This window comes from Bos taurus, chromosome Y, assembly GCF_002263795.3.
Source record: "Bos taurus isolate L1 Dominette 01449 registration number 42190680 breed Hereford chromosome Y, ARS-UCD2.0, whole genome shotgun sequence".
Taxonomy (NCBI): domain Eukaryota; kingdom Metazoa; phylum Chordata; class Mammalia; order Artiodactyla; family Bovidae; genus Bos; species Bos taurus.
In genome coordinates, this window is record NC_082638.1 from 57,212,533 (window position 1) to 57,228,649 (window position 16,117).

Genomic DNA, 16,117 nt, shown 5'->3' on the forward strand with positions numbered 1-16,117 from the left:
ATTAAATTTAAAAAATAAAATTAAACTTGAGGGGATTCATGGTTTCATAAACCGGTGACATCAGTTTATGAAAATATATAACCATATATGTTTACTTTACTTTTAGAAAGCCATTCTTTACTTTTGGAAACAATGGAAAATTAGGGAAGTGAAGGGACACAAGTATAGAGTCTGAATTTATTCTGCCCAACATAGCTCTGCATTTAAGTTTGTCTCTCTTTTTTTTTTTTTTTTGCTTTTTCTTTGCCTATACATACTAAAGCCATCCTGGGTACACATTTTAATTGACATGCAGTGATGCTTTACTTGTCACTAGCACAAATTAGACAAAGACTGATTTTCTTTCCTTACAATGTTGTGTTAGTGTCTGCTGCCCAGCAAAATAAATCAGTTATTAGTAAATACAGGTGAGCCTCCCTTTTGAGCAGTCCTCCGATCTCCCACTTGGGCCTCCTCTGCTACTCCAAAACCAATTCCACTAGAGCACTGCATAGCAATAGCTATCTACTACATACTTGGTATGTCCTTCCTGCACTGTGTCCACAAGTCTGTTTTCCATGACTGCATCTCTTCCTACACTCCAAATGGTTTACTCAGCATCTGTTTTCTGGATTCCATTTAAATGCATTAATATGCACACACATATATTTATTACTTCTTTATTTGGTTGCCACAAACCTCAATTGCTCTGTGTGGAATTCAATTCCATGACCAGGGATCAAACCTGGGACCCCTGCATAGGGATCATGGTGTCTTAGCCACTGGACCAACAGGGCATTCTCCTGTTGTTGTGTTTTTTTTAAATGATGGCCATTTGGAATGGTGTGAGGTGATATGTTGTTGTACTTTTGATCTGTGTGCCTTTGTTAAGTTGAGGTCGTTTTTTCTATGTTCAGTTTTTGAAGAGCTTCTATCACAAACACTTGTTGAATTATTTCAAAAACTTTCACCAACTATTGAGGTAATCATATGGTTTTAAACCTTGACTATACATTGATATGCAACTATTGAAGAATGTTTCCAAATCTTGAATAAACCCCACACTTAATTATGGTGTCCAATCCTTTTATGGTATTGGTGGAATTTTTTGCTAATATTTTGGTAAGGATGTTTGCCTCTGTTCATCTATGAGATATTAGTCTCTAACTTTCTTTTTCTGTGTTATCTTGGGGTTGATATCAGGGTGATGGTGAACTTGTAAGATGACTTCTGGGTTTTCCTTCCACTCTAGAGTTTTGGAAGCGTTTCAGAAGTGCATGTGCCAGCAGTTCTCTGACTGGTTCATAAAATTTCCCTGTGAAGCTTTCTGGAGTTTAAGTTTGCCAACTGGAAATTTTTTCATCACAGTTTCAATCTTAGTGCTTGTAATTGCTCTGTTCATATTTTCTGTTTTATTTTTTTTTTTTTCAGCTAAAAAAAATTTAGCTGAATTTCTTAGTATTTGTCCATGGCTCAAATTCTAAATTTTATTGACTTATAGTTGTTTGCTGTAGTCCCTTATGACTCTTTGTTATTTCTGTTATATTAGTCATAATGTCATCCTTTGTCATGTCAAATTGATGGATTTGTTGTCCTCTTTGTCTTGATAAGTCTGTATCATGATTTGTCTATTTTACTTCTCCTCTCCAAGAGACCCTTTTTAGTGATACTGATTTTGGCTATTTTTTTTTTTTTATCATTTCTTTTTTTTTTAATTTCTGCTTTGATTTTTATCATTTTTTCCCCTTCTATTCACTTTGGGGAATTTTGCCTGATTTTTCTTCTTTCTCTAAATGCTTTAGATTGTAGGTTATGTTGATTACTTGAGATGTGTAGAATTTATCAACTTCACTCTTTTACTGCTTTAGCATGCTCCATAACTTTTGGATAATCATGTTTTAAATATTATTTTCTTCTAAGATTTTTCTTTCATTTTCTCTCACATTTCATGAGTGATCTCTTGGCCATGTACAGTTGTATATATTCATCTACATGGATTCATGTTTCTCACAGTCCTCACCTACAAATTCTGCTATGTAAATCATAACGTTGTGGTTAAAAAAAAAAAAAAAAAAAAAGATTAATACCATTACCACTATCTCAAATTTATCAAGGCTTGATTTGAGATCCATTTTGTGATATATCTTGAAGATATTTTATTTTCACTTTAGAAAAAGTGTGTATTCTGCTCTGCTTCAGTGAAATGTGCTATACGTATCAATTAACTTTGTCTGGTCTCGTGTGCCTTTGAACACTTGTGTTTCATTTTAAACTTTATTTCTAAATTGGAGGATAGTTTCTTTCCAGTGTTGTGTTGGCTTCTGCTGTACAACAGTGTGTATTAGCATATAGGAGGCCAAAGTCTTTTTTTGTGTGTGTGTTGTTGAGTGTCTGTTACTTATTCATTTTTCTAGTCCCTATAGAAATGTTTATCGTCTTTCCCCCATTCCATTTCTAGAATGTTTTATCACCTTTACTACCACAACATCCAAGTTATTTTCAAGGAGCCTGCCTACTTTTTCTTTCATTATGTTTTGAGTTTTTACCACATTCCTTTGCCTACAACATATTTCTCTGACTTCACATTTCCCTACTGCATTCCTCATCATTTCTTCCCAAACTTCTGCGTAATAGTTATTGCTCCTCGTCTCCACTCCAAGTTGATAAAATTAGTTGAGTGTCTAGTGTGGGCTTTGCAGTTGGAGAGACTGACAACTATGTTCTTGAATCTGCAGTTGAGTCTTCCGTCTCTAATGGTGATACCATATCTGTTCATGTCATTTGTAGATGTCTATAGAATTAGTCTGACATTAGGCAGTCTATTTGCTGAAGATTGGTTGCGTTTTTCTGTCTTACTTGTTGTGTAGTGTGAGGCATCAGCCCTGGGTTGTGTAGGCAGTTGGGTGCCGTACATCTGAGATTAAGAAAGAGGCCTTCAACGAGACTGTCACCAGTTAATAATCAGTGTAGACAGGAATTCTCTAGTGTCCCATGATCCTGGTCTCAGTGTGAAAGGTTGTAATGGAATGCAAAGAGCTGGGATTCTTGGCCTCCAGAGGAGAGGAATTCAATCTGGGGCCAGAGATAAGGCTGGATCACTCAGAGCTTTGTATAATAAAATTTTATTAAAATATCAATGAGATAGAGAAAACTTCTCATATAGGCATCAGAATGGGGCAGAAAGAGTACCCTCCTGCTAGTCTTCAGCTGGATATTATATAGTCACTAGTAGTCTGTTAATGAAAGAAAGGAATGTTTTAAAACTCAGAGTGGTACCAGGCCCCCTCACACATAAGATGCATTTTGGGATAATCTTGGCATCAGATGATTCATCCCGGGCCATAAAATGATTGTCCTGAAGAAGGATAGATTACCATACAATGATTCATTTACATAGATTAGGGAAATACTATCTGAGTATGACATACTGGTTTGTCAAGTAGGTTCTGAGCCATTAGGAGGAACTGACTTAAGAACAGAGTTTAGGGTAAAAGCATAATACATTAGCATAGTTTAAGACAAACATTTCCATAAGAAAAATGCATTGGTTATCTCAAGGTTTGAGAATAGTTAACTTCAGATGAAACCAGGTGTCATTCTGGCAATATAACATTTTAAGAGAAACCTCCTTTTAAATTTGTATAAAGACAGAAAAAAAAAATATTGCTAGTTTGTTTCCTCCTGCTACTTAAGAGAGATAAAAATGTCTGATACTTTCAGGCCAAATCCTTCATTTGGAGACCCCAGCCTTCCTGCCTGTTACCCTCTCAGATGATGACAGCAGAAAATATCAGGCCCAACTTATGCCCAGAGAACTACAATACCATAGTGATAGATTGAGGAGATTAAAAAAGTAACATAGATAAATGGTAAATAAATAAGTAAAAGGTGCCACAAGCAATAAACACTACAGAGAAGACAACAGATTCATAATGAGAGCCAATCAAGTAAATCTCAAGGCAAAAAACACCACCAGAGTAGAGTGCCAACTGAAAAATAAAGAAAGCAAATCTGACAAGAAGAGCAGGACAGCCCCCACAGAATAACAGGAAACCACAGTTAATATAGAAATGCATACCCATGTTAAAGAATGAAGTGATGCAACAGCAGTTAAAGGCACAGAAAATAGGAAACCAAAGTAAAAGTAGAAATAGCTATACAAAAAATAAAAATATAGTTGAAATAATCTTCAAGATCAAATCAATGTGTAGTAACAAAGAAGCATACAACTGAGAAAAATAGTGCACAAACAACACAACAATTCAATGCATCAAAAGAATAATACATATTTCCTTGTGTCTCATCTGTGAGTGTCCTAGTGCTCAACATGGGCCAGAGGACAATTACACCTCTTTGGGAAGTTCTCCAAAGATGGAGAGAACTGGATTCTGGATATCTCTAAGGGCACCTCAGACTCAAAACTGCTATAATTCCTGTGTGTTCTTATAGCTGCCTGAGCCTGGGCATTTTTTTTTTTTTTTGACCTCTTCTCAGCTTTGGATGTAATCCGTTTACACAGGGTCTGCATCATTAATCCTGTGTATTTAATCTGCAGCATGCACAACTGGATGGAAGATTCATAATCCTCTTTCTTAATGGCTCTGTCCCTGGGCCTCAGGTGTAAATTTCATCCTTCCTCACATGTGGTCACCAAATGTGTCTGACTTGAGACACTTGTGGTGCACTGGGGTCTGCCATGATGAGCACAGAAGGTTAAGGTACAGCTGCTTGGAATTCTGGAAACATGGTGGTGCTAGTTATGAATAGGAGCCAGCAGCCATAGGCAGAAGAGGTTTTGCCTGAATGGGATCCTTTTCTAGCCTGTGTTTGCAGGAACATGAGTGGTACTTCTGCTGGTCTTTCTCTATTGCCTTATAGTAGGTGTTAACAGGTGGGAAGGTGAGGCGCTACCAAGGTATCTCTGCCTCCTGAGTGTGACACAGTACAGTCGCTTTGGCAGTTTGGGAATTCTCAAAAGGTATTCCCTGCTACACTCGTACCTGCTCCATCAGGCCATTTCCACATAGTCAACAGCAGTCCTCTCCCAGGATCCCTCTAAATCCCTTCTTAATTCCTTTTCACTCAGGTATGTCTGGAACCCACATGGGACACTCTGGTGAGCAGGGTCTTCTGCTATTTGATGCTGTGGGAGAACTATTGTCCTTGCAGAAGTATTATTTGTGATCCATTTATTGAGAGAGTTGCATTTCACATCTGCCTACATTTCTGCCTTCTTGGAACTTCTCAGTTTTTCCTGGAAAGCTCAATTATTATTTTTTCCTTGACAGAAAAACATGAAACATTAGTTGCCATGAATCAATCTGTTTGATGGGACATTGCTTACGTACACACGTAACTGGTACTAATTTGATTTTCAATATGCAATCAAGCATATTGTGTTGTCTTTTTTTCTTTCCCCCTTGGAAATTTCTCTTAATGAGGAATTGTCATCAGCATGAAGAAATGCAGAACTTTCCACATAAAATATAATAGCAAAATTGGGCTCAAAAAGGCAGCACTTGAATATCTCTAGCTATTTTTTGAACGTTCCTGACATTTTCCCAGCGTACAAATGTCTAACTTCAGATCTCAAAGCGCAATTCCATTCAGTAGATATCAAAGGTGAGACTTCCATGGGCATAATTTAATTATTGTATAATAAGATGGCAAGTTCATAGGAAATTACCAGTTGGTACTTGACTACTTGAAAAAAGAGAAAACGACAGCAATGACCAAAAAATAAAATTGAAAAAAAAAGAAAAACCAGGAATGTGTAGTTAGTTATTTAATTATAAGAGGTACACATGAATTGATGTTTGTATCACAGAATAAGCAAGGAGATAGCATACAATCATCTATATCTGCTTAACTGTCTCTGCTAATGACTTGGACACTGTGGATCGCACACAAACCAAAAAAAGAAAGAAAGAAAGAAAGAAACATAATTTTGTAAAATTCTTAGAGATAAGAATACAAGAATACCTTATATGTCTCCTGGGAATCGTGTGTGCTAGTAAAGGTGCAGCAGTTAGAATTGGACAGGGGACAATGAACTAATTCAAAATTGGGAAAGGAACAAGTCAAAGCTATATATTGTTGTCCTGATTATTTAACTTCTGTGCAGAGAACACCATGAAAAAATAAAAATCTAGATGAATCTCAAATTAGAAACCGAATTTATGTGGGAGATATGAATAACCTTAGTTATCCCAGTGACAACACCAAAATGACAGAAGAAATATAATAATTTAGGCGCCTCTTGATGAAAGTATTATCTGTTTCAAATATAGACATCTGAAATGAGAGTCCTACATAAAAGATGAAATTCTCAGTTTCACATATGAAAACCTAGATAAAGATTTCAGGGTGTGAAACATGAAATTCTCCATTATTCACATATACAAATCTGGAGAAAGATTTTCCAACGTAAAGTACGAATTCTCTGTACATCATACATGAATGTACGGACACGAAATATTCTGCAGAAAATGTGGAATTTTTTTACATTAGAGTTATGAAAATATGGATGCAGATTCTTTGACAGGAAATACAAAAATGTCTGTTTCACATATCCACACATGGTCACATGAAACATGAATTTTTTCATATTTGTCATTTGAAAATATTTGTGAGGTCTTTCCTTCATGAAATATTGAATACTGTCTATTTCACATTTGAAAAACCTGTGTTAATTTTCCTACAAGAAATATAGAATTTTCCCACAGATTTTCATGCTTGGGCTCTGAAATTCTCTATCTTTTCATCAAGAATGTTTGGAAGGTATTCTGATATGAGATTCGGAATTCTGTGTATTTCCCATTTGACAATCTGGGGAGAAATGTTCTCATATGAAATATGAATTCTCAATTGTTCACATGTGAAACATTTTCCAGATTTGTACACATGAAAGAGAATTTCACGTCATTCAGAAATTAAGATCTGAGCTAAACCGCAAACATCAAACAGCTATATTTCATGTATATCCTGAATACCATATAGAGTTTTCTGTATTTCTTTGATAAAAATCTGGGTGAAGATTTCTCTATAAGAAATAGGGAATAATATATTTTACACATGTAAAATCAAAACCCTTATGATTAGACAGTGGAATTGATAAATAGATGCAGGGGATTCTATCTGACAGATGAGTGCCTGAAGACCTATGGATGGAGGTTAGTGATATCGTATAGGAAAAAGTGATCAAGACCATCCACATGAAAAAGAAATGAAAAATGGTAAAGTTACGAGGCCTCACAAAGAGCTGAGAAGAGGAGCGAAGCTAAACAAAAAGGGGAAAAAGAAAACAATAACCCTGTATCAGATCAGATCAGATCAGTCACTCAGTCGTGTCCGACTCTTTGTGACCCCATGAATTGCAGCATGGCAGGCCTCTCTGTCCATCACCAATTCCCGGAGTTCACTGAGAGGAGACAGCAAAAGAGACACAGATGTATATAACTGTCTTTTGGACTCTGTGGGAGAGGGAGAGGGTGGGATGATTTGGGAGAATGGCATTGAAACATGTATAATATCATATATGAAATGAGTCACCAGTCCAGGTTCCATGCACAATACTGGATGCTTGGGGCTGGTGCACTGGGATGACCCAGAGGGATGGTATGGGGATGGAGGAGGGAGGAGGTTTCAGGATGGGGAACACATGTATACCTGTGGAAGATTCATTTTGATATATGGCAAAACTAATATGATATTGTAAAATTAAAAAATAAAATAAAATAAAGCAAACCTTAGAGGGAAAAATGAACATTCACAGTGTTGTGTAACTATTGACACTATTTCTGGAATGTTTTCATCATTCTTCCTGCCAGCCGTGTTAAAGGACAATTTTGCAACACCTATAAATGTTTTTATTTTATTTTAAAATGCAAAATATTTTGATTCATTGTTTTAATCAATTTGGAACATGTGTTCAAATAGAAAATAAATGTTAACTGCTTCCTCTCAATCTGTATTTATATAATAATAAATCTGGATAGCACATAAAAAGAAAAGAAAAGAAAATTTTACACATTTGGATGAAGATCCCCAAAGAATTGCAAGGAGAGGTAAAACCACCCTCAGTTATCAATGTCAATAAATAAAGCAAATCAATAGAACTGGAAAGTCTACTGATCTCTTCAAGAAAATCACAGATACCAAGGGAAAATGTCATGCAATCATGGGCACAATAGAGGACAGAAATGGTATGGATGTAGCCAAAACAGAAACTATTAAGAAGAGGTGGGAAGAATACATGGATGAAATGTGCACAAAAGATCTTCATGACCCAGTTAAGCACGATGGTGTGATCGTTCACCTGAGGACCCGATGTCCTGGAATGTGAAGTCTAGTGGGACTTAGGAAGCATAACGACAAACAAAGCTTGTGGAGGTGATGGAATTCAGTTGAGATATTTCAAATTCTAAAAGATGATGATATGAATGTGCTGCCCTCCATATGCCAGCAAATTTGGGAGACTCAGCAGTGGCCAGAGGACTGGAAATGGTCAGTTTTCATTCCAACCACAAAGAAAGGCAATCCAAAGAATGTCCAAACTACCACTTAATTGCACATGTCTGACATACTTGCCCAGAACTGCTCAGAATTCCCCAAGCCAGGCTTCAACAGAATGTGAACCATGAGCTCCCAGATGTTCAAGCTGGATTTATAAAGGGCAGAGGAACCCGAGATTCAATTGTCAACACCCGTTGGGTCCTCCAAAAGGCAAGAGAACTCCAGGAAAGCAGCTACTCTTATTTGACTATGCCAAAGACTTTGACTGACACAACAAAACGACACACACACAAAAAGTCACATCAAAACGTGGAATATTCTTCCAAACATCAGAATACATGCCTCCTGAGAATTCTTACATCCATGTAAATAAAATAAATATTTATCAACTTGGAAAATTTTCTCAGTCAATAGGAAAGGTGAATTATGATAGTAGTGCAGGTTATAGAATGTTGTTGAGTAATGTGTAGAGCATTTGATTGGTTATTACATTTCTTTATTGATAATTCAGTAAGCACTTAAAATGTGTCATTTTCAGGCTCTATGTTTCAGCTGTTGTGAAAGATACATAAAGAGGGTAGACCCAAAACACATTGAAGATATCTGTACTCTCCTTCATAGAAGGGCAAACAGTAGTTCCTTCCAACCGCAAGAAATAGTTGAGACAAAGTTGTTAGAAGGGGCTTAGCATAAGGTAAGGTAAGGTTAGGTAAGTCACTTCAGTTGTGTTTGACTCTAGGCGACCCCATAGACGGCAGCCCAACAGGCCCCCACATCCCTGGGATTCTCCAGGCAAGAACACTGGAGTGGGTTGCCATTTTCTTCTCCAATGCATGAAAGTGAAAAGTGAAAGTGAAGTCGCTGAGTCGTATCCAACTCTTAGCGACCCCATGGACTGCAGCCTACCTGGCTCCTCTGACCATAGGATTTTCCAGGCAAGAGTACTGGAGCATGGTGTCATTGCCCTCTCTGAGGGCTTAGCATGACTGAAAATAATTTGTGATTGTAGCTTCAGAAGAGAAAGATAATGAAATGACTAAGGAAAACAGATATCATGTCTTCCAAGAACTTTGTAACCATGCTGATGTGCTGCAGTAATGACCAGGAATTTATTCTGTCTCTACGGGGACAGATAAGCAACATCTAAACATGCATTTGAAATTATAGGGTGGAATCTTGGTGTCAGGAAATGAAGACGTACCTTAAGGACAGCAGCGCAAAAATGACCCTATAGAATACCACTTGTAAAGTACATAACGTGTGCTGACCATGGGCCAGTCACTGATTATATCATGCTATCTTTTCTATCACAGTGATGGTATAATTGTGATCATGATTTTGGATGTACTACAATATCTATATTTTCAGGGACAAAATTAATTTCTATAATGAAAACAATCTGCTGTCTAATCTTTAAGACTCTACCAGTAACTAATAGAATATAATATGTGAATGTGCTGAAGATCATACTGTGTATTTTTATTTATCTAATTTTATTTGCATCTCTTTCTTCACCCATACCATCCTAATTTAGACACCCCTTCATTTCAGCAGGGATGATTTCAGAAATCACTTTACATCCATTACCTCTTTTCCCTTGCTTCTCATTTTCTTGCTTACAAATATTATATCAGGTGTCATTTACCTAGGATGCATAACGAATGCTTTCTTGAACTGAAGAGTTTGGAATACCATGCAGTAAAATAGTAAACCAATGAACTAAAGCCTCATTTTCTCTTCTTTGTTTAAAAATTGAAAATGAAACTATGAAGATGAACATGTAAATTTATTGTTCAAATGCAGGAATGGTAGGTATTTGTTGACATCTCCCAAAGTAACGTTCAATCTTCCTTAGGCTCCATAATCTGACACGTATTTGATAGGTCAGTTTTAATTAGCATGGTTTCCATATAATGATGATTGTTGATGAGTTGACTTGAAAGAGAGGAAGCAGATGTGTAAGTGCTTGTTGGCACTGAGAACCACGAGTTGCCTGTCTCTTGCAGGTTAGGAAAAGGATTGTCATGGCCTGACATATTGCTATGCCTGACTGGAAATTTAGAAGGCTCCACCATCAGTCCAGAATAAGTGCTCTGTAATGGGGATACAATGTGGTTCTGAGAAGTAGATGTAGTTGTAGTAGCAAAGTCCTCAATGGGGCCATTTACTTGAGTGTAGCTGCTATGTGAATGCCAATTAAAAATGCTCAACTTTTTTAAAACAGCAGGTTGATTTACCAAAATCTGTTCTGTTTGTCTAACCGATATTGGTGATGGGTGGTTAGGTAAGTCACATGGAGACAGGGCATTTGTATTAGTGACAATCTGGATGGTATGAGGCTTTTGTATGAAAGGCACAAGTAAACTTGTGGAGGCTGAAAATGCGCTCTCTCTACTAATTTCTGGAATAAATTCAGAGTTACGATCATCTTCGTTGACACTTGCTTTAACATGCTTCTTGTTATCTTGCACTAATGAAGATATTTGAGGCACATTATTAATCCCAACTCTTCTTTGCACTCTTAATAAAAGTTGAGGATGACCTCTTTTGAAATTTGGATTATAGTAGGTCTGTAACTAAAATCAAAGGATTACATTATTTAGTTTCTTTATAAACCAAGGTAAAACTGACAAGCAAAGCTAAGTTATAAAAATGTATTCCTTTAATGAAACCAACTAAATAGCATCAAATAAAACACCTCCATTAGTAGTTTAACAGGTAACATGTTAGAAAGAATACGATCCTCAATGAAAAATATATTTTATATATACAGTAAATACCACTTTAAGTTGCTTCAGGACTTATATCTGGTTTCACAGTGCTAGGAAAGTTTGTCAAACATCCAATATTTTAACATATCCAGCTGTTCTCAACTTCAAAAAATAAAACTTTTTAATGATTTGTTAGCTCAAGTTTAAATTTGGTTTTAGCTACATATGTAAATGTGCTTTCTAGGTCACATGATTTCATCTTACATATTGCCAATAAGTGAAAATGTTGGAATACCTTACTCAAAAGAGAGATGTTGTTTTCTTCTTCCAGAAAGACAGGTAGTGAAGCAGATCTTTGAAAAGTTTGTCGCTTTTTACTAAATCCATAAAGGTTAAGCTGTCGAATTAAACTCTTCATACTCTTGGTTTCAAATATTCTGAAAGGTGCCTTTCTTTCCAAGACTTCTTTCTTAAAGAGTTCTTCGTGGATCACTATACATGTGCCTCTCTCATCCCACCAAATAGATTCAAACTGATCACTTTCAACTATATTCCAAAGTTTTTGTGGAAAGGTGAGTGAAAGAAAATTAGTCACCTCATCTGTTTCAGATACAGAATATTTGTAGCATGGCCTTTTTATCACAAGATCCTCAGACAAAACCTGAAAAGCATATTCTTCAATCATAGATCTCAAAACTGAGTCCCTAGTAAGTGTATAATCATACAAAGATCTAATGGAGGTTTCTGAATCAGTTGATTCATCCTTAGGAGGCCCATCTTGAATTTCTGAAGGTATATGTGCCATCTCAGAGAAATCTTTCTTCAGATCCTTTTCTCATTTGTCTGATTTTACTGACCACTACTTCAAAAATTGCTTGGCTGGCCAACAGAGAGAAACTCTCTAGACCATCACAGAGGTCCTCAAAGTCAAAAGGCTGTGACATCACAAAATCACTTGTCTCCTAGCAATCAAAGGGTAGCTGTGACATCACAAAATCACTGGTCTCCTAGCCATTGAAAGGTGATGTTCAGCTAGGGTTTACTTCAGCATCAACTTAAAAATACAGCCTGCTTACAGAAATAGTAACCAAAACCATGAAGCATGCAAAATCTCATTCCTAAAGAATTTTTACACAGAAAAATCACATCAATAAATCTACTTGGTTTCTGAAATACAAGTGATTTATCACCCTTCTATACACACATTTTTCATATTCAGTACTGTTACCCAAGCAAAATTGGTCTACTGGCCTCCGCAATAAAATCTTTTAACTGTCTGGTTTCAACTACTCTGTGGTCTCTGTACTTAACTTTCAGCCTGGCTGGGGCTTTGGCATCTCTAAAACTGTTCATAGGATAATGCTCAGGATGTTATTGATGGCCCTTGAGGAGGAACTAAAGACCCTTGAATTTGACTAATGGCTAAATCATTATTATTCTCTATCACTTGATTATTATCCTTAGATTCTGTCTTTTCTAGCCTCACTGTTTAAAATTACTTTTTTTATTGTTTTGTGTGTATTTTATTTTATTATTTTTTATTTGATTTTTTAACTATACAATATTGTCCTGGTTTTGCCATACATCAACATGAATCCGCCACAGGTATACATGTGTTCCCCATCCTGAAACCTCCTCCCTCCTCCCTCCCCATACCATCCCTCTGGGTCGTCCCAGCACACCAGCCCCAAACATCCAGTATCGTGCATCGAACCTGAACTGGTGACTCGTTCATACATGATATTATACATGCTTCAATGTCATTCTACCAAATCATCTCACCCTCTACCTCTCCCAAGAGTCCAAAAGACTGTTCTATACATCAGTGTCTCTTTTGCTGTCTCATATACAGAGTTATTGTTACCATCTTTTAAATTCCATATATATGTGTTAGTATACTGTATTGGTGTTTTTCTTTCTGGCTTACTTCACTCTGTATAATAGGTTCCAGTTTCATCCACCTCATTAGAACTGATTGAAATTTATTCTTTTTAATGGCTGAGTAACACTCCATTGTATATATGCACCACAGCTTTCTCATTCATTCATCTGCTGATGGACATCTAGGTTGCTTCCATGTCCTGGCTACTAGAAACAGTGCTGCGATGAACATTGGGGTACACGTGTCTCTTTCAATTCTGGTTTTCTCAGTGTGTATGCCCAGCAGTGGGACTGCTGGATTATAAGGCAGTTCTATTTCCAGTTTTTTAAGGAATATCCACACTGTTCTCCATAGTGGCTGTACTACTTTGCATTCCCAGCAACAGTGTAAGAGGGTTCCCTTTTCTCCACATCCTCTCCAACATTGATTGCTTGTGGACTTTTGGATCGCACCCATTCTGACTGGTGTGAAATTGAACACCAGGAGGTCTACAATCTCCTACCTCTTTCTCTCGGTTTTCATACTTTTCAGTCTTCAGAAGGGACTGCTTAGAACACGAAAGGAAATAAAGTGTTGGACTTAGAACTCAATCATAAATGTGACAGAAAATCTCAGTTGAAGGTTCGATGTCTTTTTCAGGTTTTCCAGCTCTTGGAGTGTTTCAATCAGCAACAACTTTGGCTATTTCCTGTTGAGATGGAGCCTGGAGTTGGAAATAATTCTGAAATCTAAGCTTGGCATCAATATTTTCTCTTATGAAAATATACTTCTATATTTTATGTATGATATATATGTATATATAAGTCTATATCTGTCTATTTTTGTCAAAACTGGACAAAAATTTGAAAATTGGTAGATCTTTATTAAAAGCAGAGAGGTGAGTGATATAAAAGAGTCCTCATATTTTACATTCAGCCAAGAAAACATATTTTGAAGTATTTCCGCTTACATATATTCAACAACCGAGTCGACTTTTTAATCATTCTTCATTTGGGTTTTAATTTTTTTCCATTTCTATTAAATCTAACAGGAGTTAAAAGCCATTGCACCTTTTTTATACACACACTCATACACACAGGTGTATATATGTCAAAATATAATTTTATGCAACACTATTTAGGTGGCCAAACTCATTGCTTGCTCCCAAGATCTTAAATAAACTGTTTGGGAAGCCTTACATTACTTGATAATTTTCTGGCTGAACAATTCAGATCCTGTTGCTGAAAAGCTCTCCTTTAATCTCGCTCATCTTCCACAATTCTTTCTGTAATAAGAGGTAGGGCTCATACTTATGGGGACACCTTGAACGCATAAAATCACAACTGTCATTTACTTAGATATATTGTTCAAAGAACGCTGTTGCTCTCCTCACATTGGACACAATTTTATTTTATTTATTTTCAATATAAATATATGTATTTTAATTGGAGTCTAATTGCTTTACAATATTGTACTGGTTTTGCCATACATAAATATGAATCTGCCACAGGTATACATGTGTGCCACCTCCCTCTTCATATCATACCTCCTGGTTATCCCAGTGCACCAGCCCCAAGCATCCTGTATCATGCATTGAACCTGGACTGCCAGTTTGGTGACCTATGTTATTATACATGTGTCAGTGCCATTCTCCCAAATCAAACCACCCTAGCCGTCCCCCAGAGCTCAAAAGACTGTTTTATACATCTTTGTCTTTTTTGCATTCTCACATACATGGTTATCGTTATCATCTTTCTAAATTCCACATATATGTGTTAGTTTATTCTATTGGTGTTTTTCTTTCTGGCTAACTTCATTCTGTATAATAGGCTCCAGTTTCATCCACCCCATTAGAACTGACTGAAATGTATTCCTTTTAATGGCTGAGTAATACTCCATTATGTATATATCCCACAGCTTTCTTATCCATTCATCCACTAATGGACATCTAGGTTGCTTCCATGTCCTGGCTATTAGAAACAGTGCTGTGATGAACATCGGGGTACACATGTCTCTTTCAATTCTGGTTTCCTTGCTGTGTATGCACAGCAGTGGGATTGTTGGGTCTTATGGCAGTTCTATTTGAAGGTTGTTTTTGTTTTTGTTTTTGTTTTTGCTTTAAGAATCTAAACAGTGTTCTCCATAGTGGCTGTACTAGTTTGCATTCCCACCAACAGTGTAAGAGGGTTCCTTCTTCTCCACACCTTATCCAGCATTTATTGCTTGTAGACTTTTGGAGCACAACCAATCTGACTGGCATGAAAAGGTACCTCATTGTGGTTTTGATTTTCATTTCTCTGATAATGAGTGATGTTGAGCATCTTTTCATGTGTTTGTTAGCTATCTGTATGTCTTCTTTGAAGAAATGTCTGTTTAGTTCTTTGGCCAATTTTTTCATTGAGTCGTTTATTTTCCTGGAATTGAGCTTCAGGAGTTGCTTGTATATTTTTGACATTAATTCTTTGTCAGTTGCTTCAGTTCAGTTCAGTTCAGTTGTTCAGTCATGTCCGACTCTTTGCGACCCCATGAATTGCAGCACGACAGGCCTCCCTATCCATCTCCAACTCCTGGAGTTCAACAAACTCACGTCCATCGACTCGGTGATGCCAACCATCATCTCATCCTCTCTCGTCCTCTTCTCCTCCTGACCTCAATCCCTCCCAGCATCAGAGTCTTTACCAGTGAGTCAAATCGTCACAGGAGGTGGCCAAAGTACTGGAGTTTCAGCTTTAGCATCATTCCTTCCAAGGAACACCCAGGACTAAACTCCTGTAGGATGGACTGGATGGATCTCTTATATCAAGAGTCTTTTCCAGCACTACAGTTCAAAAGCATCAATTCTTCCATGCTCAGCTTTCTTCACAGTCCTACTCTCACATCCATACATGACTACAGGAAAAACCATAGCCCTGACTAGATGGACCATTGTTGGCAAAGTAATGTCTCTGCTTTTGAATATGCTATCAAGGTGGGTCACAACGTTCCTTCCAAGGAGTGTCTTTTAATTTCATGGCTGCAGACACCAACTGCAGTGATTTTGGAGCCCCCCAAA

The 16,117-nt window shown here is 37.0% G+C and overlaps 1 protein-coding gene across 1 annotated transcript; it reads right to left on the reverse strand.

Annotated features, from left to right (window-relative positions):
- Positions 1 to 10,260: 10,260 nt before the first annotated feature.
- Positions 10,261 to 12,125, reverse strand: LOC132344715 (heat shock transcription factor, Y-linked-like). Its single transcript, XM_059884359.1, has 2 exons — positions 11,500 to 12,125; positions 10,261 to 11,069 (listed from the first exon to the last, which is right to left on the reverse strand). The coding sequence occupies exons 1-2, from the start codon at positions 12,007 to 12,009 to the stop codon at positions 10,335 to 10,337; spliced, it is 1,245 nt and encodes a 414-aa protein (XP_059740342.1). The 5' UTR covers positions 12,010 to 12,125; the 3' UTR covers positions 10,261 to 10,334.
- Positions 12,126 to 16,117: the final 3,992 nt, after the last annotated feature.

What these genes read in the sequence shown, in the direction of transcription:
- LOC132344715 (XM_059884359.1), bottom strand. Translation starts at nt 12,009, where the DNA reads ATGGCACATATACCTTCAGAAATTCAAGATGGGCCTCCTAAGGATGAA. An exon ending in ACATCTCTCTTTTGAGTAAG is followed by an intron (nt 11,070 to 11,499) that starts GTATTCCAACAT and finishes CTTTGATTTTAG; the next exon opens with TTACAGACCTACTATAATCC.